The sequence below is a fragment of the Ictidomys tridecemlineatus genome, chromosome 11, assembly GCF_052094955.1.
Source record: "Ictidomys tridecemlineatus isolate mIctTri1 chromosome 11, mIctTri1.hap1, whole genome shotgun sequence".
NCBI classification, from domain to species: domain Eukaryota; kingdom Metazoa; phylum Chordata; class Mammalia; order Rodentia; family Sciuridae; genus Ictidomys; species Ictidomys tridecemlineatus.
Genome location: NC_135487.1, coordinates 20,136,811 through 20,163,204, shown reverse-complemented (window position 1 = coordinate 20,163,204; position 26,394 = coordinate 20,136,811). Strand labels below are relative to the sequence as shown.

Here is a 26,394-nt window from a genome sequence, read left to right as displayed (position 1 = left end):
GTCAAGGTCAAGGTCAAAAGAATTCGGTTGATTTGGAGACTGTCAGAGTAGGGGTCCAGCCAGGGCTGGGCTGAGGATGGAGAGAGTCAGGATCCACAGTGAAGAGGACCAGGGAGGCCAGGGCAGGGGTCCTGGTGGACAGGGGCCGTGCATGCACCTCGTACTCCTGCTTGAAGCCATAGCCCTCGGCTGTCTTCATCTGGTTGATGTGCTGCAGGAGGTCGGCCACCCGCACTGCAGGGTGCAGCTGCCCCGTGTGGTACGGGGAGCCCTTCCGGCCACACGGACGCCGTGGTGAGCCCCCCAGGAGGCTGCTGGCCTCGGTGACTCCAATGCTGCGCTGGTCTCCTGCGGTCAGAGGAAGGAGAGGGGTTCCTGATACGCACAGGCCCCGGCCTCAGAGCCCCAGGTGGACTCAGGGGCAGGGAATATGGCCAATATGGAAGATGCCTGGATTGTTCTCTGGAACTAAAAGGCCTCTCTAGGTCCACCCTGTGTGATACTGGGCATGTCCCTTCCCATCTGCATCTCAGGTCTCCCAGTTAGGAAATAAGCAGGTGACATGCGGTGACCCCTGCCACTCTGTTCCCACATTCTCACATCACCCCACATGGCTTCACCGTGAGGCCTGCAGGGGGAGTGCTCGGCAGAGCCCCTGACAGCTGCCCTCTTCCTCCCTCTCCACCAGGGAACAATCTGGAACACTGGCAACTCCCAGCAATTATCCCCATTCAAAGATAAGCAAATCAGAATGAGCTGCCGCTGCTGCCTCCTGCGCATGATGAACGGAGACACCTGAATAAACGCGTTTCTCCTGCACAAGCGTTTCCATTGTCAGCGGGTGTGGCATCCAGTCAGGGGGGTAGGGGTGAGAGGCGCGCGGGGGGGGGGGGGGGGGGGCGACCCCAGCGCCCCTCCCCCCGGCCACCTCCTCCTGGCTCTTTGGGTCAGCATCTCCAAGGACATCCCACCCTGGTTCTGGAGGTCAGGATCTGCAACCACCACCTCCCTCCTGGGCATACTCCCTGGGCACTCACCTCCCTCCTGTCCCTCCTGTCCAAGGTGAGGCTCCAGGGCTCACTCAGTCCTGCCCTCCACTTCTCACAGCTCTTTTGCAGGTCTGAGCTGGCAGGAGCCTGGAGGGACCCTGGAGGGACCTAGATGAAGGCGCCTCCCTTCCCTGTGCCCTTGCACCTGGGGCCCCTTCAGCCCCCAAAGCCCCTGCTTCCTCTACCCCTCCTCCGCCCTTCCCCTCCTCCCCTACTCTTTGTGCTGGTGACTTACTCATCCTCAAGTCTCAGCCAAAATGATCCTCCAGAGGGAGAGCCTCTCCACCACTAACTGGCAGGGTAAATGCAGGATCCCGAGGTCAGACCCCCTGATGACCTTAACTTCCCCAAGCCCCATTCAAGTCAGGGAGGCAGCCCCCTCTGCTTGATCCCCCTTCCTGTGCCATGGTTTAAAAATGGCCTCCAGGCAGAAAGTCAATGCGGGGGGGGGGGGTGTCTCCCCTTAGGGGACCCCCCTTATTTGTCTCTCTCCTTTCAAGAATCAGTCCTGAGCTGCCTCAAGTTCTGGTGTCTGGAAACAATTGTTTCATATCTTTATCTGAATTTCTGGTTGCTTACAGCTAGAGGGCAGGTCAAGTACCCATTATACCATCCTGGCCAGATGCCCCGACCCTTGATTTTATAGATTGGGAAACTGAGGTTCAAAGAGAAGAGAACAGCCTCATGTCATAGTTACCAAAATGTATTCCAGAAAATACTACAGAGGCAAGATGATTAAGCGGTATTCTATTAAAAAGAAGTTGGGAAGGAGGGTGAGGAAGGGTTCTGATTTTTAAATGAGTCTGTGCAATTCTGTGTAAGCAAAAATAAATAGGTTTGTTTCCCTGTAAGACCTCTCAGGCTTTCCATGTTTGTGCACATTTTAAGTCTCCAAGAGATGAATGGAAACAGCAGCGTTTCACAACCATCTCTCCCCACGCAGGCTGCTTTTTGTTTGTTCCATGAAACACCCTCAGGGAAACAGTGTAATGTGGAGATGGAGAGAAGGGCTCTAGATTCAGACAGATCTCAGATCAAATCCCAGCTCTGCCTGTGACCGTGGGGACCCTTACTGAATCTCTCTAAACTTCCATTTTCACGTTTCAGATGAAGATAAAAAAAATGCTACTACCCAATATAGGATGATGTAAATATTAAATACGATGACGCATCTCAGGCACCCAGCCTGGCACCTGGCTCGCGATGGGCATTGCACATGGCAGCAGTTGGCACTACTGGTCGTTTCCAGGAAAGGGAAAGAGCCCCGAAGTCCCAGCAAACAAGAGCAGCTGGCTGACTTGGTCCTTCTCTACATGAGGTCACTTGGTCCAGGGCCTGAACAGCAGCAGCCTGAAAAGTGGATTCTAAGGAGCAGCCACAACACACACACACAGAGGACAAGTGTGCTGATTTCCAGAAAGACTACTGCTGGCTCCGAGGACTCGGGGAATTCATGAGACAGAGCAGCCTCAGTGCTCCCCGTGGAAACCCAGCCAGAGGCCCCACAGAGCTCTCCAGGTGAGAAGGAGCAAACGTGGGTGGCAGGGATCAAGGAGCTCATGCCAGAGATCCTGAGGGGCCCCACCAGCAGGCCACCATCAGCTCACAACAACAGATGAGGACCAGCCAAAGATGCCACCTGGTTGACACCCTGATGGGAAGGCAGTGCCAGATACGCACAGCTTACAGCTGAGCCCAAGAACCACACACCACATTCTGTAAAGAAGACCACCAGAAAAGGAGGGAGCGCGAACCACGAGGTTTCCAGAAGGATCCTCCATTTCCTGGGCCCAGAGAAGCAGGCCTCCACTCTCCCAGCCCAGGAATTCTCCTGTGGGATTTGAGGCAAACTCCTGACCCCACCCTTCGCCCCATCCCTCAAGAATCGGCTGGTCCCCACCTGGCAGCCCCCGAGAGGGAGGAAGCGAGGGAGGAGGATGAGAACCTGCCCCGGGATCCACCATAACCTCTGTACATGCAGTGGGGAGGGCCGGGGCCCAGAGAAAAGAGCGCAGGCTGGGTTGGGAGGCCAGAGACCTAGATTCTAACTCTGACTCAAGTCCCTTGACCTCTCTTTTCCTGATCCAGAAAAGAGGATCCTCAGACCTTCCTTGGAGATGCTCCCTTTCCCCAATTCCCACCCCCCTCAGATGAAGGAGGTCCCCCATTACACAATCTGACAGCATCCAGAGATTTTCCTCCACTGTTCGCAATTAATAAATAACCAAGGAAACAGCCTGTAATCACAGCTGATCATTTCTAACACACCGTTGACCCCCTGGGATCCACCCAGGACGGAGGCACTGTCTTCATGGCCCTTGTGCAAATGAGGAAACTGAGGCCCAACAAGGTTATGCTACCTGCTCACCTAGTGGCAGCGCTTGGATTTGGAACCAGGCCCATCTGCCTCGGTGGCCCTGTCACCCACTCTGTCCTGCCTTTTCTGTTTCTCTCCCCCCGATAAGGGCCGTTTGTGCAGATGAAAGAAACTGGCACTCGTGTAGCAAAGCAGTTGGCAAGAACCCCTGGCACCCACTGGGGTCCACAGCTCCAGATGGGCACGGCCCAGAAGGGTTTGTGGGTTTTCACAGGACAGATTTCAGACACAATGGGGGCCCGTGCCCACCTGGCTTCTTCGTGCCAGCCTGCTACCTCTTTCCCAGGGTTGCCAAGTCTTCCGTTTAAACATCTGCATAGGAGGGTGTCGAAATCCACATGGTTTTCTAATCTGAGCCATAAATATCTGGCTTCCACTACTTGGGAAAGAAAAGAAGAAAGGGGAAGCTGGACCAGCCGGCAGAAAGTAGATAAAGAGAGAAAAGGAACTCTCCTGGCCACACCAGTTCCCAGCCGTCACCTCTGGCTTCCCCGCCCTCATCCATCAAATCCATCACAGCCAAAATGCTCACCAGCCCATGCTGTGTCTTCTCAAAACTCCTGACAGCTTCAATGGTCCCCACCCTCCTTAAGACAACCAACCCGGTCCTGGCCTCCCGGGGTCACTCTGGACTTCCAACTAGTCATTTCCCTGGGGAACAGAGTTTCCCACTCCTGTGATCAGAACTAAGCAGCAAGACCTGTGTCCACACCATCCCAACTTCCCAGTCCCCACCAAGCCTCTCCCTGGTCTCGTCACCAGCCCCTCTCCATGCAGCACTCCTGCCTTTTCCTCCCCCTCTGTGGTCCAAATCCTACCCATTCCCCAAGGCTCAGCAAGATGCGGCAGAAATAAGAGTTTGCAATTCAGAAAGATTTGCATTGAAATCCTCCTGGCTCTGCCTCTTTCCCGCAGTGTGACCAAATCAAGTGACTTTCCCTCTCAGAGCCTGTTCCCTCATTTGTACGACGCAGGGTTAGTAATGGCTAAAGATCAGGGTAACGCTGGGAGAATTTCAAGACGGTGACTACAAAAGAGGACATGGTTAATGAATGTGCGTCCATGAATTTGAAAACTTAAATGAAATGGACAAATTCCCTGTCGAAGACAACATATCAAGTGACGTTAAAAAAAAATTTAGAAATCTAAATAGTTATTTACTCCTTTTAAATAAATTGGAGGGCTGGGGATGTGGCTCAAGCGGTAGCACGCTCGCCTGGCATGCGTGCAGCCCGGGTTCGATCCTCAGCACCACATACAAACAAAGATGTTGTGTCCGCCGAAAACTGAAAAATAAATATTAAAAATTCTCTCTCTTTCTCTTTAAAAAAAAAATTGGATTAGAAGTTTAAAATCTTTCCATACAGAAAATAACAAAAAAGAGATTTTTTTAAATATTTATTTTTTAGTTATAGTTGGACACAATACTTTCACTTCATTTATTTATTTTTATATGGTGCTGAGGATTGAACCCAGGGCCTTGCACATGCTAGGCGAGTGCTCTACCGCTGAGCCACAATCCCAGCCCCAAGATTTTTTTTTTAAACAAGTGAATTCTACCAAATTTTCAAGGAGAAAATTATTCCATGATAAAGGAAAAAGAGAAGAGACCCCAATACATGTCTGGTATCAAAATCTTTAAATTTTAAATCCTTAAAATAAGACCAAGACTCCTGCTATCATCACTTCTATTCAGCACAGTGCTGGAGGTCAGAATCCTGATGCCGGAAATCAGACAGGGAAAGTAAAAATAGGAAAATTATAGGCCAACCCTACCAAGGAAGACAGCTTTAAAATGTTGAAAGATAAGTACATGCAATCCAACAATCTGAAAAAATTATACTACCTCCAGATCGAGTTGAATTCATCGGAGGAAATTAAGGTAATTTTAACATTAGGAAAATCTAAAACTGTCACTTCATTAACAGATGAAAGGAAAAAAATATCCCAGTACCTGCAGGAGAAAACTTTTGGTAAGTTTAATGTCCATTTAGAATAAAACCTCTTAGCAAACAAAAAAAAACAAAGTGAGCTTTAAACTGATAAAACATTTCTAGTAAAAGCCTAGAGCAAAAACTTCCTTCTCCGTAGTTCAAATGTCAGAAGCCTGCCTTTAAAATAAGACAAAGAAGCCGGGATGGAAGGTGGGGGCGCGCACGCCTGTAATCCCAGCCGCTTGGGAGGCTGAGGCAGGAGGATCACAAGTCCAAAGCCAGCCTCAGCAACTTAGCTCTAAATAATAAAAAATAAAAAGGTCTGGGGATGTGGCTCAGCACCCCTGGCTTCAATCCCTGGTTCCAAAAACATAAATAAATAACATAAGACAAAGACTCTAGCTAATCGCTATCATCACTTCTTCTCAGCATAGTGCTCCAAGTGTTGTCCACCAAATCACAGGGAAAAGAGGGTAAGACATAGGAAAGGAGAAATGGAGCTGCTGGTATTGGTAGAGACTTCGTACTCAGGAAATCTGAAAGATTCTACGGAAAAATTAGAATTGATTATAAGAAAGTTTACTAGGGAGTTTGAATATAATATACATACAAAAATCAACTGCATTTCTGTACAGAAGACGCACACATTTAATAGTGTACCAATTGCAATTGAAATCAAATCTAAGGGGCCTGGGGCTGGGGATGTATGTAGCTCCATGGCAGAGTACGTGCTTAGTGTGTACTGTGTCACAGGTTCAATCCCCAGCACCAAAAAAAATAAATAACTAAACAAGGAACCTAGGAATATATCTAACAAAAGACGTACAGGACTTCAGAGAAAACTACTGAAAGACATTCAAGACCTAAGTCAATGAGGTGACATACGTCATGTTCACGGATGGAAAAACAATTTTACATCATTTCTCCCTAAGATGATCTGTAGATTCAACACAAATCCATTCAACCAAGTTCTCCAAGCAATGAGAGAAAAAAATTCTAAATTTTAGAGGAAGACAATGAGGACAAAAATAGCAAAGACATCCTTGATGAAGAACAAGGTGGCGGAAGCTTGACGTCTCAGATATTACGACTTAGCTGCGGGGCTGGGGATGTGGCTCAAGTGGTAGTGCGCTTGGCATGCACGGGGCACTGGGTTCGATCCTTGGCACCACATAAAAATAAAATAAAGATGTTGTGTCCACCGAAAAATAATAAATATTAAAAAAATCCTCCCTCTCTCTCCCTGTCACTAAAAAAAAAAAAAAAAAAAAAAAAAAGGCTTAGCTACAACTTCTAGTCCGTGTGGTTTTGGCACAGGGATCACCAAATTGCCCAAAGAGGAGAGAGCTCAAAACCACTCCCCAAACTCACAGAAATGTGATATACAAGGAGGGTGGCACTGTTAATCAGCAGTGAAAGTAGGAACTGTAGAAACTGATGCAGGGCCGGGCGTGGTGGCGTGCTCCTGTAGACCCAGCTACTCAGGAAACGGAGGAGTGCCCAAGTTCAAGACTGGCCTGGGCAACGGAGCAAGACCCAAAGGATCTCAAAGGAAAAAGAAAGAAAGCAATGATGTCAGGACAGCCAATTATTCCCTCTGGAGGAAAGAAAATCCTTAATTCATCCCACACACACAAATCAATTCCAGATGGATAAAGATTTAAATGTGAAATGCAAAACATTAAAACTTTGAGGAAAAAAGTTTTTTAAAAAAAAACAACTTCATGACATTGGCTAGGGAAGAAATCATTTAAGAAAACAACAAAAAGTAAAAATCACAAAGAGAAAGGCTGACGAATTTGACTACATTAAAATAAAAACTCTCTGTACATCCAAAGACACTATAAATAACCCAGAAAGATAAGAAACAAATTGGGAGAAGATATTTGCAATTCATATGTGACAAATGATTATTATCCTAAATATGTAAAGAACTGCTAAAAACCACTAAGAAAGCAACAAACAAAAACCAACAGAAAATTCGGTGAAAGATACGAACAGGCATTTCACGAAAGAGACCTGAATGGCCGATAATGACTTCAAAATATGTTCAACCTCATTAGTAATCAGAGAAATGCAAATTAGGATGACAGAGAATTACCATTTTATACAAACCAGTTTCTAGGAAAGCGAAGAAGGCTGGCAATTTTGGTCCCACCCTGGAGCCACAAAGTCTTGGATGCTGCTCCCAGGAGTGGAAACAGGCAAAAACACCTTGGGATACAGCTCGGTACCATCATTAAGTTGGACAAGCACGGACTCCACAATCCAGCAGTTCGGCTTCTAGAACCACATATGCCGAGCTCCTCAAGGTTCACCTAACAACATCCTCTGCAGCCTCGTTTGTGATAACAAGAAAACGAGAGCCAAGGATGGAAGAATGGAGAACCCAACTGTGACACAGCCGTATAATGGAAAAAGTATCCATTGGAGAAAAATAAAATGTACACATCTGAGAAACATGATGCTAGGCTGAAAGAGAGACTTCACTTTTATGAACTTGAAAATGACTGACAATCCACAATGCATTTCGGGGTGACGCATGCACACACCTAGGTAAAACCACTCACAAAAGGCAAGAAAATTATAAATGCAAATTTCAAGGCCATCATGTATGTCTAAGAGTGAGGCAGCTGGGGAAGAATCCCTGACTCCCGTTGTAATTCACCAGCAGGGTTCACTGGTATTTGTTGTATGATGATGATTTTGTGACTTTCAAAGCATTATATATTTTCTTTTATACGAATCAATGCTAAACAGAAAACAAAAAATGAAGCACAGAACAGTTAATTCACTGTACTCTGAAGCCAGACCCAGCACTAAATGGTTTACACACATGAACTCATTTAGTTTTCACATCTGCCCTGAAGGGACCTGTTCACCAGCAGAGACGATCCCTATTTGCATTTCACACAGGAGAAAACATGGGTGCAGCGAGGTAAGCAACTTGCCCCGGGTCATACAACCAAAAAAGGGATCTAAGAGACCAGCCCAGGTCTGGGTGGATCCCTCTCAGCCACTGGATCCCCTCCTGTCACACAACAAGACTCAACAGAGGGTGAAGCCCCTCTGGTCCCCTCTGATCAGAGCAGCATCTCCTCTTGACAAGGTCCATCACAGTGGACCTTATTGTGCCAGCAGAGCTCCTTGCAAGTGCCTCCAGTCCACCGTGCAAACACACCCCCAGGGCCTTCTGGGAGTCCCCTGGCCAGTGCAGGAATCCAAGCTAGGCGTGGTTAGGAGAGTTTCACAACTCATCTGAAGTGGGGTGGACACCATTCTGTTGGCTCAGGTGGGGAGTCCCACAGCCTGGGGAGGGGCTCAAGGACCGGACACTCACCCCGGGGGCTGTAGCCAGGGGCGTCCATGAAGGACAGGCCCAGCCGCTCGTCCTCCTGCAGGGTGCTCTGGTCCGTGAAGCTCCGGTCCACGGCGCTCATCATGTGCGTCTTCTCCTGGCGGTAGTTGACAGTGGCCTTGGTCATGTTCACTGGCTTCCTGCAGATGGGGGTTGACGACAGGCATTCTATGGGGCTGGACAGCCCCAGAGCGGGGAGTGGAGGCCCAGCCGTCAGGGAGACGAGGTCAGGAATGGGGACCCATCCTAGGCACATCTCTGGATGCACAGGGGGCTCTGCCTCCAGCTTTCACTTTCCAGACCCAAAGAGCTGCTGCCCCCTAAGATAAAGGCGATTCGTGGTGGCTGGGACCTGTTCCTAACTCTGTTCACTCTCTCTGGAAATGGATCTGAAGCTTCCTCTGCATCTAACATGGTGTAGTAGCAAAAGACATGGCATCCAAACGAGGAGGAAGGCTGGCCAGGTCCAGCCCCAGAGGCCATGCTCTCCTGAGGGCATTTAGGTTGGGCTGGGAGTGCCTTCCTGAAGGACAAGGCGTGGCTCAGCAGGAGCTCAGGAGTCTCCCTGCACAAGCAAACTCCACCTCGCTCTTCTTACTCCCAGAAGCCCCTGGGACAGCCTCACCATGGCCCACCCAGGTGGGATCCAGACCCCCCACCCACCAGTCCATCCCACGACTGACGGCAGCAGAGGGAAGAAGTGGGAGCAGCCCCTCCCTCAGCCCCAGGTTCATGGGTAGGGACCACAGTCTGTGACTGGAGGGACTTGGAGCAAAGTGGGGGACAGAGGTGGAGGGGACAAGGGGACAGGGGACACAGCTCCATGGAGGAGGACAAAGAAACTGGCAATGAGGAAACAACTTAGGACCTTTGGAAGCTGAGAAGAGCCCACGGGGCCCAGCCACAGGGAAGGCTGGAGGGGAGGGTTCTGCCCGCCAGCTTGGCTACAGCATGCAGGATGTGACGCAGACCTGAGTAAGGACTTTGAAGTCATAAGTGCTCAGAGACACTGACCGTCAATGGGGACAAGGAGGACAACGAATGCCTTCCGGGCAAGCAACCTCCAGCCAGCGTGTCCTGGACTCAAGAGCTGCCTGGCGCAGAGGCGGACAAGATGACCCACTCCCCACCCACCAGGCTCTGGGCATCAGCCCACTGGGACCAGGGTTGGTGCCAAAGAGCCCTTTGGGGACAGGTGAGAAGGCTCTGTGGCTGTGATCTCGATCACCCTGACGAGGAAGAGTCTGAGGATGAGGGGGAGGGTGGGTATGAAGGAAAATAGTCAGGAGGGGGAGAGGGGACAGCAGAGGGAGGGACAGGCCGGACAGCAGACAACACAGAAAGACAGACACAGGCGGACAGCAGGCAGCTGGCCAAGCTGCTGAACAGTGGCCCCAAGAGCATCTGTCAACACGGGAACACAGGCCTAGAGGCGTCTCCAGGGGAGCACCACAGGGCTCTGTTCCCAGCCCAGGGCTCTCGGCCTATGGGAAAGAAGAGCCACAGAAACGAACCCCCAGACCCACAGGAGGCAGAGCCGGGAGGGACGCGAACCCTCTGTTGGCCTCTGGCTGGTCTCAGATTAGGAGATGGAATTTAACAGACACTTCCAGAAGTTCTGCATTTAGGTTCAAAGACTATCTGTGCACATCACAGGGAGGGGGAACCGCCTGCCAGCAGCCCTGTGACCCCCGAGCTAGAGGCTCAGTGTGACACTGGGGACAAGGTGAGCAGCAGGTCCAGGAGGAGGTCAGAGCCCAGCTCAGCGTGGAGACGACACCAAAGCTCAGAGAGGTGAGGTGAGTTGCCCAGGGGTGACCAGCTGATTACACAACCAATGTGTGGGGACTGTGACTGGAGGAGGGAGATGCAATAGGAGACGGCAGCAGAGGGGGCTGTGAGGAGGGGAGGCCCTGGAGGGACTCAGGCCAGGTGCACTACTTACGGGTAGTAGGAGTAGGCATAGCGGTCTCTCCTGGCAGCGTGCAAAGAGAACAGGGCACCAGGTCTGAGCCCTGGCAACCAGCCGGGCTGGGGTGATGCCCAGCGGCAGGGAGGCCCAGGGGCTTCCCGTGCAGGGCAGGGGCCAGCTAGGACCTGGACAGGTCCAAGGGCCTCCTTATTCCAAGGGCTGGCCCAGCTGTGGACCAGGACCAGAGGCCTTTCCAGAACCTTCCCCAAGCTGCTGCTGGAGTGGGGAGGTGGGCCAAGGGGGGGATGCACAGCTTCATGGCCATACATACAAACGTGCAAACACAGGGAGAACACACGCACACTTAAGCACACTCATGTACAGGCACACGCACACTTAAGCACACTCAGATCACACACGTGTATACACTCAAAGAGACACACACACTGCACACATTCACAGGCACTCCTGTCAGACGCACACATGCAGACACACATAGGCACTCACACTGACACACTCACAGTCGCTCACACACACTCACACACACTCAGAGGCACCTTCCCTCACCCAGGGTGGCTCCCCGCTCACCCCTGCAGGCCCCAGGGCCCTGAGGGAGCAGCCCTCTGCACACAGCTCAGCCAGAAGGGACAGCTGGGGACAGGAGGGCAGGGGGAAGAGGATCTCTCAGGAGCACAGGGCACACTCAGGGCCCACCCTCTCCCACTTGACTGCCCTGGGGGTGGGGTCCCTTAAAGGAGCCAGGCCGCCCCCTCCTGGCTCCCAAGCCCAGCTTGGATCAGGAGCCCCAGGTCCCGCAGCTCACCCCAGTGAGAAGCCAGAGCAGGGCGGGTTCCCGCTGCACAGAGCAGGTGCCGAGTCACGGGAGTCATGGCAGAGTCAGAGCAGACCCCACCTGGCCCAGGACTCTGACCTGGGAACCTAATCTGTGCTCTCTCCCAAGGCCACACCAGGCCTTGGAGTGGGGTGGGGGACCTCCTCTACTGTCAATCACATCCACGGCACAAGCTGATCTGCACACCCCAGACCTCCAGAGCTGCTCCGCTACACAACGCGCCACAATGTAAACAGAGGGAGTCCTGAGGAGCTCAGTGGCCCAAGGCCAGAGTAGAATCAGGGATCTGGTAAAGTTCCAGTGTGTTATTGTGTGGCTTTTAGAGGAAACTGGCGTTGGGGGGCGGGGGGGTCCTAAATGGGGATGTGTCAGGTACCAATTGCAGAATTGTGGGTCTCCTAGTAAGGTCTGACAGCACCTCTGAGCAGCCCCCTCCTAGCCAAATGCTCTATTTGCGGGGGGCACGGAGCATTGGATACCACCACATACCCCACCCTCTTTCCTTTGAGGGTAGTTTCTTGGACCTCAAATAACACCTGTAACTGAACAAGCCTCTTCCACCCCCAGCCCCGCCCCACTTAGAGTCGGGTCTCAGTCCCGCTGCTGGGGAGAACTTCAGGGACTTGCTGCTTGTGGGGTCCCCAGGATGAAGCCCTTCACATGTCTGGTCAGGCCTGAGCTGAAATCAAACCTTGCCACTGAGCAGAGTGACGTGGGCAAATTGCTCTAATTAGGGTTTCTTCATCAGTAAAAAGGGAGTGAGACCTGCTTCCTTTATCAGGATCCAAGAAGGAAATGTTCTCTGATGTACCCTGAATGCCAGAACAGTGTCTGGCACGTAATAGGTGCTCAATAATTGACAAGCTAATGGATGGTGTGTGTAAAGCTCCTGGCACACAGTAATTACTCATTAAATAATAAATTTAAAATATATTGTCTCTTCAAGCTGTGCAGAGACTAGGAAGATAAAAATCAGAGCTTACAGCCCTGGATAGGCCACCCCCCACGCCACCCGATTCTGCTGGCATACCCTGCTCCCTCCTGCTGGTGCCTGGCCTCAGGCAAGGTGGCCCTAGCCAGCTCTCCACCATCTCCCAGGATCCTACTTATCTGCTCCTGGCAGCTCAGAGATCCAGTGCCAATTCGCCCATGTGTGCCCAGCCTGGCAGCAGCAGGGACTTCAGAAGCCAGAGCCCAGGTGGGGAGAGAGAACACGGGCTCTGTCTTTGGTTCCTTGGGTGACCTTGGGCTAGTCTACCACCCCCACTGGGGCGCCGCATCCCTGTTTCAACTAAGGTGCTTGGACCCCAGTGTTCTAGGGTCACTCATGGGGAATGAGATGGAGTAGAGCTAGCAAGCAGAGGGGTCTCAGGAGTCCCCACCTGCCTCCAACCAGAGCTGCTACTCAGCCTTCATCTGCTCTGTGTACTGGGCTCCCAGCACACAGAGGGTTGGGGAGTTTTGTTTGTTTGGGGGGGTTGTTTGTTTGTTGTTGTGCATGCATGTTTTAAAGACAGGTACTGTTGTTTTTAAAAAATTCAAAACCACTCGATTACATGGCCTTAAATTACCCAGCAGCTCTTGTTCTGAGTTCTAAGCCACTAGAATTCTAACTTCTGAGATTCTTAGAATCCCCAATCCTAGATTTCTGAGATTCTAAGTTCTAGATTTTAAGATATAGCAGGACTCAGGCGGCCCTCTGCAGAATGCCCTAAGAAACACATCCTACCCAAATGAAAGGCTGGGAGATCGTGGGGTTCACTCAGGGATCCATAGCAGCAAGGACCAGGGCAGGTGGGGTACTGAGGAAAATCATGGCTCAGAGCCCTGGTTTGAAAGGAAGGGGACATGACACCCCTGCTCAGGGTCAATTTCACAACAAAATGGTCAAGGCAGATGAGTTGGCTAACGGTCTGCAGGGGGCTGAGGCTTCAAAGTCAGGTCACCTCCATACCCTTCCTATTGGCACAGCTCCCAGAGGCACAAGAAGGCAGTGCTGTCTTCCAACACAGCTCCTTGGCACTAAGCACTGAATGCCTTCCCTGGATAGTGGCACCTGGCACCATCCAGACCTGCACTCCAGCCATGCTGTACCAGGGCAGCTCCATTTACCAAGTGTCAGGCTTCCTACCATCCAGCCTGAGTCCATCTACAGGCCCAATGCCCAGGCTGACCTCTCCCCCCACACACCCAGACTCCTCTGCACCAACCAGGCCTTCGAGAGACACAAGCCACTGGTGGGCCAGGGTGCTGGCCTCACTCACCCCTTGCGGATGATGACAATGATGGCTCCCAGGAGGAGGATGAGGACAGCAAGTCCCCCTGCACAGATGCCCAGGATGAGCCCCATCTCCTCCGACTTCTGCGACACCTCCAGGGGCCGCTTGCTTTCCTTGCAGGCAGCTGAGAACGAAGCAGGACAAAGGGTCAGAGGCCAGCAGGGACCACCAGGCCCTGCCTGCAGGGATCTGAGCCCCAGGGAACAGACCAGGCTGCACAAACACACCCACACCCACAGCACCACAGCCCCTCCTGCCTCAAGTTCAGACCTGTCTCCTGGACGTTCCCGGGGCCTTCTACATTCATCACGTCTTCACCTATCCTGCCCCCTGTCAGCGATAGCTGCCCCTCTCCGCTTCCTCAAATCCTGCCCAACTTTCAGCAGATGATGGAGAACACCTGGGCCTTCAGACCCACCCCCAGCCCTCCTGCAAGGTGATGAAGGGGAAAAAGCCATGTACCTATGGTGCGGTTAGGGCATCTCAGGATGGTAACCAACCACATTCCATGTCTAGAAGAGGTTCAGCCTCTAGCCTGCAGGTCCCCCACCGTCCTACCTCTCCCCACTGGATAAGAGGCTTATATAGAACCCAGAACCAGTGCCCAGCAAAACGGCTCCCTCTCCCCAGGTCTGTCCCAAGCCCCTTCCAGGGCCCCTTCTGCAACCTTGGGGAGGGGTAGGAAATTGGGCCTGCCTGCTGCCCACCCTTGAAGAAGCCCTTGAGAAAGGAAGTCCTTCCTAACCTCAGAACCACTGTTGCTGCCCTACTGTGGTCCCACAGCCACTGGGTGGCCAGGAGCCCCTCCCCAAAGCCACAGGTAAGAAACCCTCCACTGCAGGCCTCAAGAGCTCAGAGGGACTCACCTTTCCTGGCGATTCGGATGCAGTTCAGCCGGGTTTCCTGGAAGCACAGGTGGGGAAGGACCTCAACACCTCAGAAAACAGGTCTCACCCTCCCAGGACAGGAACCTCACGGTGTCTTGGGCCTAATCAGGGTGCCCTCTAGTATGAAAACTAAGGATACACTTGCCCAGCAGGATGGGAGGCGTGGCCCAGAGGGAGGGGCCTGCAAACAGGGCAGTGCCTTAAGAAAATCAGCTGAGACAGCATGGGAAGGGGTCTCTAGAATGGGGGTGGGGCCTCCGGAATGGGGGTGGGCCCATGTCCACAGGCCTGGCAGGAAAGGAGCCATCAAGGAAGGAATAATCTGAGGAGGGAGGAGCCTGGAGAATAGGGCGGGGTCTCAGAGAGAGGGCGGGGCCTGGTTAGGAGACCAGACCTAGACCTCAATATGAGAAAGGGGGAACCTAAGATGATGATCTCTGGGTAACAGAGGCACCTGAGGCAGAAGGAAGGGCCTCAGGAAGGGACAAGGACTAGGCCAGAAGGTAAGGAATCAAGGGAAGAAGGCCAGGCTATAGGAAGGGGCAGGGTCTGGGTCTCAGCCCTCTGTGGAAGGGCCACTCCAGGGTGTCCCCAGCCTTCCACCCAGTACCCCACCCTCCTTCACCTCTGCCCTGATGAGTCCCTCACCCCTTTCAGGTGGCTTGCTGCCTGGAAGTAGATGAGGTAGGCCTTCCTGGGCTCAAGTGGTGGATTCCAAAAACCACGGTAGGTCTGGTTGTCACCCACGGTGAAGGGCATGGCCTCAGGCAGACTGCTGGCCGCCAGTTCGGCCCCAAAGTAGTGCATTAGGCCACGAGCCAGCGCCGCCTCGAAGGTCAGAGGCACTGGGAAGCAGTCCTGGCCACCTGGCTCCCGCCGCAGCCGCCGCGGCCGATCCTCCTCCACAATTACCTGGTACACACTGGACAGGGAGGAGGGGACAGCGCAAGTGATCACAGCAGGCCAGAGGACCAGGAGAGCTGTCTGGTGGCTGAGTGTGTGAGCTTTGGGGTCAGGCCTACCTGAGGACTAATCTTAACTCTGCTCCTTCCTAGCTGGGCCAGTCACTTAACCTCCCTGGGCCTCAGTTTCCTCCTCTGTAAAATGGGAGCAGCCCAGGATATGGACACAAAGAGCAGACACATGTCAGAAGCAGCCCGTGCATGCCAGCTGTCATTCCTACTAGTAAGCAGGACTGAGAGAATCGTGGTCCTGCTCAACTGAACCAAGCCTAAGGCCTACCCTGCCGCAGTGAGTCCTCCTATGTGGGACATGGGACCTGGGAAACCAAAACTACCAATGGCTCCCTTCTGGGCCTCAGCCAATTATGAACAGGGTTAGAACAATTTCATTCATTCATTCAGAAAGTTTTTATTGCATTCAAACAAGGGGCCCTGTGCTGGGTACAGGGGATCTGGGCTTCCTGGAGCTGACCTCCTCTGGGAAGTGAAGGTCACTAGGCAAACGAGGACACCCTGCATGCCCTCTCACATACCCTCCACCCTGAGGCAGCCCCTCTGCAAATCAGAGCCAGCTGTTTCCAGTTCCTGCACACTGGCCCTGACTAGTGCTCCCTGCTCCGATGTCTGAGCTTGTGTTTTATCTCTTTACTGAATAGGCTTTTGCTGTGAGCTCCTCCAAATCCTCTGTGGAGAGTAAATACATGAATGCTGACAAATTTAAATACTTCCCATGACAGCCTCAGTCATGTCTCACCGTGTGACATCCCCTACTCACAGCCTCTGCTCTGGAAAGCAGAAAAGCCTTTTCCTGGATCTCCAGTTGTTACTTTTGAGCTTTTAAGTTGCAGGAATCATCCCAGAGTATTGGTCACCAGCCCACTGCCTGTCACTAACCCATTACAAACACCAGTCCAAGCCCCTCTCAGCCTCTGCTTCCCCAAACTGAGGTCAGGCCTCTCCCAGTCCCAAGTCCCACCAGGAATGATAGCAATTATCACTAGTCATACAAAGAAAATCCTAACTGGCAGTGGCCCCCATGGTGCAATAAGAGAGGCTCAGGGAGGTAAGAGGACAGGCCCAGGGTCGTTCAGCATCCTGCCTTCCTCCTCCTACAAAGTCCCACCTCCAAAGGCCCCATGCAGCCTTGTCACGGTCCCTGCAGGACTCCAACCAGTTCAGCTTACAAAATCCCACAAGGGGATAAGAAAAAGAGAAGCATGTTCCAGCTCCTTCCTCATTCGGCTGCACAAGGGTCCCAAGGCCCCAGCTAAAAGCAAAATGCCCTGCAGAGCCCTGAGTTCTTCCTGAGCCTCTCCTGAGGGTCTCAGAATCTTCCCAGGACAGGATTTGCAGCAGAGCAGGTGAGGACAGGATTTGCAGCAGAGCAGGTGAGGACAGGAGGAAGAAGCAGGAAAGAGGCAAGGGACTTCCTGGGGCACCTGGGCAGCCCACTCCCTCGCTGGAGGCGACGAGGACACTCACACCCCCACCACTGAAGGTTGTCACCCTCTCCCAGTGCATGCACCTTTGAGGAGGAAAAGGGTCCACCAGAGGGGAAGATGAGGAGGAGGGGGATATCCATAAGAGACAAGATTTGCAGACAGACCCACAGTCCAAATCCTAGCCTGTATGGCCATGCAGCCTTGGGGGCAGGTAAAACACACTCCAGAGTTGCAAGAGGACAAAGTGACTTAGTGCATGTAAGTCCCTTGCACAGTGTCTGCCTGATAGGAGTACGTGCACACGCGTGCCTGAAAACCCTCATGCACACTCACCGCCACACCACACATCACACGCACACACACCCAGGCTCGCCCCACTCTCACACACCCCATCTCCACTCCAGAACCTTCCCCCACCATGGCCTCAGCAGCCCAGCTTCTTCTGCGGAGAAAGACGCAAAGAAGCTGAGCACGCAGCCACCCCAGAGAGGCAGCCCTCTGTGGCCAGCTGCACTTGTCTTCTAGAGAGCCCACTCCTGTATCTCCAGGAACGAAGCTACACTACACGAGGCCTGCGGTTTCACCTCTCCAGGGTATCTGAAGAAGCCCCCTGCAGAGGCCTGGGCAGGTCCCTCTGCAAGCTGGACAGTGTCCAGAGAAGTCCTGACAGTTACCCTCAGAGACCCATGACTCAGGGGAGAGAGCACTGGCGTTCCACGTGCCTGGAGCACAGAACATCCTCCTCCACTTTGAGGCCCAAGTTGGAAGACTGAGGCCTGAGTGGGGGCTGTGGGTCGGAGCAAGGGGCTCTTCCCTGTGGCCCTGATCTCCCGCCTTTCCACAAGGGCTGTCCCACCTGATAGGCGCGCCACGGCCCTGAGCAGGCCTCAGGAGCACGGTGATGGTGTTCTCCGACTCGCCCAGGGGTGCCGGCATGTCAGCATAGTCAAAGCTGGGAGCTGGAGAGGGGGACGGGGACACAAGCATGGAGTGTCACCTGGCCACTGGATCAGAAAGGCCAGCCCCTCAGCCCCCTGACCCCTGCCCTCAGAGCTCTTCCCTGATGTCTTGATCTCCTTGGCTTCACTGGCCCCTGACCCTGAGCACTAACGCCATCAACCTCTGAATCCACCAGGGGCCTCCTGCCTCTTGGGGTTTAGACCTCCCTGACCCCCGACTTCAACCCCGGAAGGCACATTTATCTCAGCAGGAGTCCTCTGGAAGCACCCTCAGGCCACCCCGTCCCACCTCTGCTCACAGAAGGCGGCTGGCCTTCTGGGCCACCTCCTCGGGCCAGGCTGGGCTGCAGGGCTCACCCGAGATGTTGGTGGTGATCTCAGTGAGCGCTGCCTGGCCAAAGCCTTTGCCCGTGCGAGCCCTCACGGAGAACAGGTAGGTGGTGCCTGGGTGCAGGTTCGAGAAGACGTGGTAGGTCTCATTGCGGAGCTTGGAGATGGTACGCCGGGGGCCCGGCACGTTCACTGCAGGGTCTGAGGACTCGATGCTCTGGTAGCTGATCTGGGGGCAGGGCGGGCAGGCAGACAGGCCAGCATGGGACAGGGACCCATGTTGCCAACTCCCACCTACCCAGCTCCCGAGGAGCCGGCTGGGCTAGGAGGACTGGGGGTTCCCCTCAGGCCAGGTTCCTGGGTACCTTGCCTCTCATTCATGTCCCCAGAACCCCCTAACAAGGAACCCACAGGGCACGGCCCCTGACCACGGGGCCTCCATTCACCTCATACTGAGTGATGAGGCCGTTGGGTTCCTGGGGCTCCTCCCACTTGAGGAAGATCATGTCCTCCAGTGGCGTGAAGGTCAAGGACTCAGCCGCAATCCCACCAGGCACTGTGAGGGGGAAAAGGCAGAGGAAAGTGGGTCTGGGCTCCAAATACTTGGATGCACATTCCAACCTCACCACGCCCCTGCTCGTCCACTTGAACTCCTCTTCCCCTCGTGAAGCCTTGGTTTCCTCATCCATGAAGTGGGGATGACGAAACCCCCTCCCTAACCAGGCCTAGATAACATGATGTACATAAAGCCTGAAGGGGAATATCAACCTCCTGTGACTTGACTCATTCCCGAGCTCTCCAAAGGGGCAGCTGGTATTTTCCCTGCTGTGCAGGTCACGGTGCCCCCAGAGGAATGTGTGACGGCTCCTATTTGGCTCCAGCTGGGAAGTTGTCAGAAAATATAGATATTTGCCAGAAAAATGAAAACAACAATTGCACTCGGGTATCAGGAGTACGGGTTGGAAGTGTTTTCTCATCTAAAACTGTCTAATTACATTCACAATATGTTCGATGCAAAAAAAAAAAAGTCTAACTGAACATAAAGAAAATTAACAACACCTACAATTGCATCACCCAAGCATAAATACTGTTAAGAGCTGAGCATAAACACTTCCGGGCATGGTCTGATTCTGTCTGGGTTTCTGTTTTAATGTGTACTCCTAACGGCAAGCAGAGGGGTTTCACTCAGGAAGAAGACAGCCTCAGGTTGGAAAAACACCTTGACAGAGCATTGAGGGGAAGCTCAAGTCCTCAGGCAGAGAAGGCGGAAGCGGAGGTGACAGTCAACGCAATGTAAGCCGCTCTGTGGGAAAACAAATAGCTCAGGAGACCACTGTCTGTCCATCAAGATGGCAAATGAAAAAAAGACGATTTCTCGTGTGGATGAGGACACAAAGCAACCAAAATGTTCACACCTGCCAGCAGAGTGTGCGCTGGGCCCACCACTTTGGGAAACCGTCTGGCAAGATCTACTAAAGAGAAACATATGTCCCGTTACCTAGCTGTTCCACTCCGAGGAGTAAACCCATCAGAAATGTGTATATCCACCAAGAGAAAATGTTTTCAAACTATAAGCATTCTTCAAAATAGACAAAAATCGGAAACAACCCAAACACTCAACAACAGTAAACAGGATTTTTTTTTTTAAATTCGGTATATTTATCCCCATAATGAGCTATTCAGCAGTGAGAACTGAACTCCCCAGGACAGCACGTACGATGTGGCTGAGTCTCTCAAGCATGAAGTTGAGAGAGAGAAGCTGGGTAGATAAAGAATGCTCTCTGCTTCCATTCGATAAAGTCCCAACCAAGAAAATCAATCTGCTGTTACAGGTAGGCATAATGGTTACCCTTCGGAGGTAGTGACTAGGAGAAAGCAAAAAAAGGAGCTTCCTGGGGCATTGGCAATGTCATTTCCTGGTCTGGGCATGGGTTTCTTCAAGTGACAATTCATTGGCTGACCATTTAAAATGCTTTCTATAAACTGGGCACCATAGTGCACGCCCGTAATCCCAGCGGCTCAGGAGACTGAGGTAGGAAGATCACAAGTTCAAGGTCAGGCTTAGCAACTTAGTGAGGCCCCATGAAACTCCCTGGGTTCAATCCTCAGGACCTCCCCAAGATACAATTTCTGTAAGTATTTTATTAATACTTTGAGGAAAAGTAAAAAATAATAATAATAATAATAATAATAACAACAACAACAATCATTATAGGAGAGGGGAGAGGAGAAAAAAGAAGATCAAGTGGCCCAAGTGAGACCATCAAGGGTGAGGCAGCCATAACAAACCCGGAAGTGGGGGATGCAGAGGTCAACAGACTTTGAAAAGGGGGTGGTCTGATGTTCAGCCTGAGGTTTCTTGCAACGTCTCAGAATCATCACAGCCGGTCCTCATTACCACTGGAGGATGCTCAGCATGGGGCACACACACTGCCTTGGGTGATGGAGTTTTGTGGAAAGCAAAAAAGGGGCTGCCTTTGTGTCTGGGCCAGTGCTGTGCAGAAGAGAAAACTGCACAAAACTGCAGGGCAGCAAGAAAATCCTCCACCAGGGAGCTTAGGGGCACCTGGGGGTTGCAGGAATCTAAAGGGAAGGCTTTGAACCTGTCCTGGTATGAGACTGCAGGGGTTGAGAAGGACAACTCTCAGGGGTGGGGGTGGGGCTCAGTGCACACTTAGCATGAGCCAGGCCCTGGGTTTGATCCCCAGCATTTAAAATAAATAAATAGATAATGACAACTTGGAAACCAGACGGCCAGGTTTGAAACCAGCTCTGCTGCCTACCAACTAGCTATGTGACCTCATCTGTAAAGTGAAGACAGTAGCCTATCACATAGGTTGTCACGGCGATTATGTAGCCATTAATAGATGAAAACCATTCAGCATTGTGTCTGATGTACAGTAAGTGCTCAGTAAGGATGAGTCTGGTAGATTTAGCACACTGTCCCCAAAAATGATGGAAAGCAATTTTTTTTTTCAGGCACACATGGGTCATTTACCAAAATTCAACCACATGCTGGGACCATAAAGTAAGAATCGAATTTCAAAAGGCTACATTTAGAGTATGTACTCTGACCACAGTGGGATTAAGCTGGAAATCAATAACAAAAAGATAATTAGAAGTCCTAATTGCTTAAAAATTAAGCAACATAATTCTAAATAACTCTTGAGTCAGAGAAGAAATTATAAAAAATTAGAAAATATTTTAAAGTGAATGATAATGAAGATGAGACATATCAAAACTAATGAAAACTGGGGATATAACTCAGTGATTTGCTTAGCATCTGAGAGGCCTTGGTTCCCAGCATTACCAAAAAAAAAAAAAAAAGACCTGGGGTTGGAGTTGTGGCTTGGTGTAGAGTGCTTGCCTAGCATGTGTGAGGCACTGGGTTCAATCCTCAGCACCACATAAAAATAAATAAAGGTATTGTGTCCATTTACATCTAAAAACAAACAAAAAAACCCTCATGGGATGCACATAAAGAAGGGATTAAAAGGAAACGTATGGCTTTAAGTGCATGTTAGAAATGGAGGCTCAAAACTATTGATTTAAGACATCTTCCATCCCCAAAAGCTAAAAAACAACAGCAAATCAAATCCAAATAAAATATTTTTTAAAAAAAGAAAGAATACAAAATGAAATATTGCCAAGCCCAGAGGTACATGAGCACAATCCCAGCTACTCCAAAGGCCAAGGCAGGAAAATCACAAGTTCAAGGCCAACCTCAGCAACTTAGCAAGACTCTGCCTCAAAATAAAACATTTTAAAAGGGCAGGGTATGTAGCTCAGAGGTAGAGCATCCCTGGGCTCAATTCCATGGGGGGGGAAAAAAATCAACTAAGCCAAAGTTGGCTCTTTGAAAAAATTAACAAAATTTATAAATCCCAAGCAAGAGTAAATAAGAAAAAAAAGACAGAAAATACAAATTATCTGTATCAGAAAAGAAAAAGGGGCTATCATTACAGATTACAGATTATATAGGTATTAAATAAAGGAGAATTTATAAACAAATGTTTTATGTCAAGACATTTCACAATTTAGGTGAAAGGAGCAAAGTTCTTGAAAAATCACAGTATACAAAGAAAACTTGAATATTCCAGTATCTATTTTCAAATTAAAACTATTATTTAAAGCCTTGCCACAAAGAAAACTCTAGTCCCAAATCCCTTCCCTACTAAACTCTTCCAAATGCTTAAGAATGAGATTATACCACTCTAACCCACGGTCCTCCAGAGAATAACATTAGCTCTCATGCTTTGTGGTATACAGCTGTTTCATCCTAAGCAAAAAATTCTGTATAATAAACTTGAGTCTCAGACGTAGGATGTGGGGGAGGAACTCGGGGGCCCTGGGAATCACGGCTGGCGCCCTTACCATCCTCATCAGTCTGAAAGGTGACCTCCTTGCCCTCCTTGCGCCCCTCGGGGTTAGTGAGGACCAGGCGTACGTGGACGTCCCGGTAGGGCAGCAGGTTCTTGATGGTGTAGCGGTTGACGCCCCGCTCCATCTTGACACACTCGCGGACGGTCTGGTTGTGGCTGCTGCCCAGGGTGTAGTAATAGCACAGGGACACCGTGTAGGTGTGGCAGCGTGTCACGTTGTAGCCCAGCGGTTCCCACTGCAGGGTCAGCTGGCGAGCCAAAATCTCAGCGAAAGCCAGGCCTTTGGGTGCCCGCATGGGCTCTGCGAGAAAAGAGAGGAAATGGGAAGGGAGGATGAGGGACAAGGACAAAGAGCACTAATCAGCTGACAGAATCTATCCCTCCTTTGTCCTCCAAGAGCTCAAGGGACCCCCTAGAACTGAACATGGTGTAACAGAGTGTGCTCTGGAATCAGGAATCCCGACTATGCTGTGTGCAGCTGGCAACCTCTGCCTTGGTCACTTTACCTCTCTGAGCCTCAGTTCCTGAACTGCAAAATAAAAAATAATAGACCTTGCTGCACAAGATCATTGTTACGTTTAAGGTAAGGCATGCAGGACAATGGCTAGCACAATACTCCTTCAAAATTATTAGCTGTGATTTTTTTAATAGCACGGTTCACCTTCTAATTACATATCATTCTAGACTACACCCTGGGCCAGTCTAAATCAATGTGTAGGGCAATGTTTTCCTTAACTTGTTTTCTCCAAAGTTATTGTGAAACAGTTTACAGTCATGTGTAGATACAGTAGCATGTAGAACCAGGAGGATGGTGAAAATGAGAGCCAAATTGTTAAATGAGCCAGAACAAGATTGGGAAACAGACAGAAATGCATGCTGTTACATGCTAGGTAGACTCTAAAGATAAGGTTCAAGTTCAATGGTGAGTTCAAAGGGAAACACAATCGGCTCTATAATAATAATGGCAGTAAACATTTGGGGGGCTTTGAATGTGGCAGACATTTCTCTAGAGGCTTTAAAATGCTTTATCTCTAATCCTTGCTGTAGTCCAGTGAGCTTTTAGCCCTGTCACACAGCTGTGGGAACAGAGGCACAGAGAGTAAATGGGCTGCCCATTCACACAGGCAGTAAGTGATGAAGCTGGGATCCCACGCTGGACAGGCTGGCTCTAGAATCATGCTCTCACCTACAGCTGCCCCACACTCCAGGTGGAATTCACTGTCAAGGAACCAGTCACAGCCATGCCGTAGAACACAGACAGAAAGAGGAGGAGGTGGTACTACACAGTCTCTAGGTGACTCTCCATTTTATAAAGAAGGAAACCTCAGGCTTCCAAAGTGAAGCAGGAGGAGCCCGAGACTCTGCCCAGGCCTGCATCTGTGCTGCCCAGCTACGTGATCTTAAGCAAACCTCCGGCCTCTGTTCCCACACCTGGGAGAGGAGGGAAGAAGCCACAGTGGCCTTCTAATGACCCTTTCTCTCTTGCACCCTGATTCTGTGACATGCAGCTTCCTCACCCAGGAGTCCTCTGAGCACCTGCAGTGTGTCCCCAGTTAGGGTATTCAGGATCCCTTCATGAATAGACGGCCAAGTCCTGCTACTTAGCTCCTTAAGGAGATACCATCAGTTTGCTCAGAATGCCCCCTCATAAAGACGACACAGGGGAGCAACAGGGGAGCACACAGGGGACAGTTTGGGAAGTGCATACCCAGCACAACACTGTTTCCTTTTCTACCCAGGAGACTTCCCTTTCTTCCCTGGGCTCCAGGCAAGTGGCTCCAGGAAAGTCACATATCTGGCCATCAGAGAGAAATGTCAGCTCCTGCTAGGAATAAGGCCAACCTCTTACCTAGTACCCTCCTCCCACAGCAAGGTAAATTCTGTCGCCTTGGACATGAACGGCTAGTCCCTGCTGCTCACCATGACCTGAGGGCCGCTGGCTGCACACACTTGACAGATAGATACATAGATAGATAGATAGATAAATAGATAGATAGGCAGACAGACAGACAGACCTTTAATTTATTTATTTTTATGTGGTGCTGAGAATTGAACCCAGTGCCTCACACGTGCCAGGCGAGTGTGTTACCACTGAGCCCCAGCCCCAGCCTGCCATGTGTAGTTTTCTCTCCCATTCCTGTCCCAGGAGATTTCCCTGTTTGGGGTTTTATGAGTTCTGTTTTCATGTGGTAGTCGGGGGGCAGATTTTGTGAACACTTATCATCTTGCTCCTAAGTCCTGCTTGACTCTGACTCTCTGGCAATGGTCCAGCTGGCCCAGGTGCTCGGCCCCAGGGTGTCCATGGAGGCCAAGTACTGCTGCTTGCTTGGTTTGCACGAGTGAGAGTGGGCCTCGGGCCCCTGCAGCTGGGCCCACACCACCTCCAGCCCCTGGGGTGCCAGCTGCATCCCCTCCCAGTCCATTCAGGCTTGGTGGGAGCACACCAAGTTCAAGGTAAACTGGAGACACAGCTGGGAGGAGACGACAGCAAGCAGGACTCCAGGTATCCCACCCAAGAGAGGCAGCTCCTCCTCACGGCTCAGTGACTGCTGCCAAGCGGGACTGCAAGCTCAGGGTGGCCCCGTCCTCCCAGTTTTTCAAGAGAAACCAGAAATTCCAAGATTTTTATGTGAAATGTCCAGATTTCCAAAAACCGGCAACCTGCTCAAGCTTCTTAAAACCCACCGAGCAGGGCCCAAGATAGCGACCTGTGACTTGGAGAAAGACACTCCCAGCTTTATGCTCAACCACCCCATTCTCCAACAGCTGTGAAAGCTGGCACTTCCCTCACTGGACGGAGGAGTCTCCAAAAGGGCCCACTCCTCTCTTCCCTCCCTCTCTCCCCTGATCAAACCTGGGCAGATCCAAGGGGCTGAAATCATGCATGAGTCAACTACAGACTGATAAGTTGATTGAAGGGTGCGGATCCATGAGTCTCTCTGTTTCTAAAAACCATCTGGCACCCAGATACTCTCTTCAGCTGCCAACACACTGACAAAACAGAACTGGGGACTTCGAAGCCCCATTCCTCTGAATTCCACAGGGCTATAGGCCACTGGAAGATAAGAGGTCAGAATGCACATTTAAATGAGACGGTAATGTTAAACATCTGTTAAATTGGCCCCAAATGTGTTGATTTTAGTAATGCTCAAAGGAAGCAAAAACTCGGAAACAACCAGGCACGGTGGCACATGCCTATAATCCCAGTAGCTCGGGAGGCTGAAATAGGAGGATCTCAAGTTCAAAGCCAGCCTCAGCAAAAGTGAGGCGCTAAGCAACTCAATGAGACCCTGTCTCTAAATAAAATACAAAACAGGGCTGGGGATGTGGCTCAGTGGTTGAGTGACCCTGAGTTCCATCGCCAGTACCAAAAAAAAAACCTCAAAAAACTTTCAACTTTATCTCATGAAAAGGAGACTGGGGTCATAGTCCATCAAAGTTTACAAGTATCTCTACCCCTCATTAGTTCTGTGACTTCAGGCAAGTTACTAACCCCTTTGAACACTGACAGCAGGTTCCTGGATTTTAAAAAATATGGAGATAATAACACTTATGTGAAGGGCAAATATGAGAGTTACATGAGATGATACGGGCCAAGTTGTCTGGCCTATAGTAATTCATAAATAAACACTTGCACTGACACGGGACACCAGCAGCAGTAAAATCATCT

General features: G+C 51.1%; 1 protein-coding gene across 15 annotated transcripts in view; it reads right to left on the bottom strand.

The window, feature by feature from the left end:
- Window positions 1-26,394, bottom strand: part of Ptpru (protein tyrosine phosphatase receptor type U) — a 170,174-nt gene that overhangs the window by 21,529 nt on the left and 122,251 nt on the right. For 12 of the 15 annotated variants that reach the window (XM_078025724.1, XM_078025726.1, XM_078025725.1 and 9 more), the window contains 10 exons: window positions 22,717-23,025; window positions 18,789-18,898; window positions 18,370-18,571; window positions 17,910-18,012; window positions 15,298-15,571; window positions 14,629-14,665; window positions 13,748-13,886; window positions 10,664-10,693; window positions 8,701-8,858; window positions 158-348 (listed from right to left, as the gene is read on the bottom strand). In XM_078025724.1, coding sequence (XP_077881850.1) covers window positions 158-348; window positions 8,701-8,858; window positions 10,664-10,693; window positions 13,748-13,886; window positions 14,629-14,665; window positions 15,298-15,571; window positions 17,910-18,012; window positions 18,370-18,571; window positions 18,789-18,898; window positions 22,717-23,025 — 1,553 coding nt within the window. The remainder of the gene's footprint in view (window positions 1-157; window positions 349-8,700; window positions 8,859-10,663; window positions 10,694-13,747; window positions 13,887-14,628; window positions 14,666-15,297; window positions 15,572-17,909; window positions 18,013-18,369; window positions 18,572-18,788; window positions 18,899-22,716; window positions 23,026-26,394) is intronic. The other 3 variants (XM_078025731.1, XM_078025732.1, XM_078025733.1) reach the window with 1 other exon arrangement.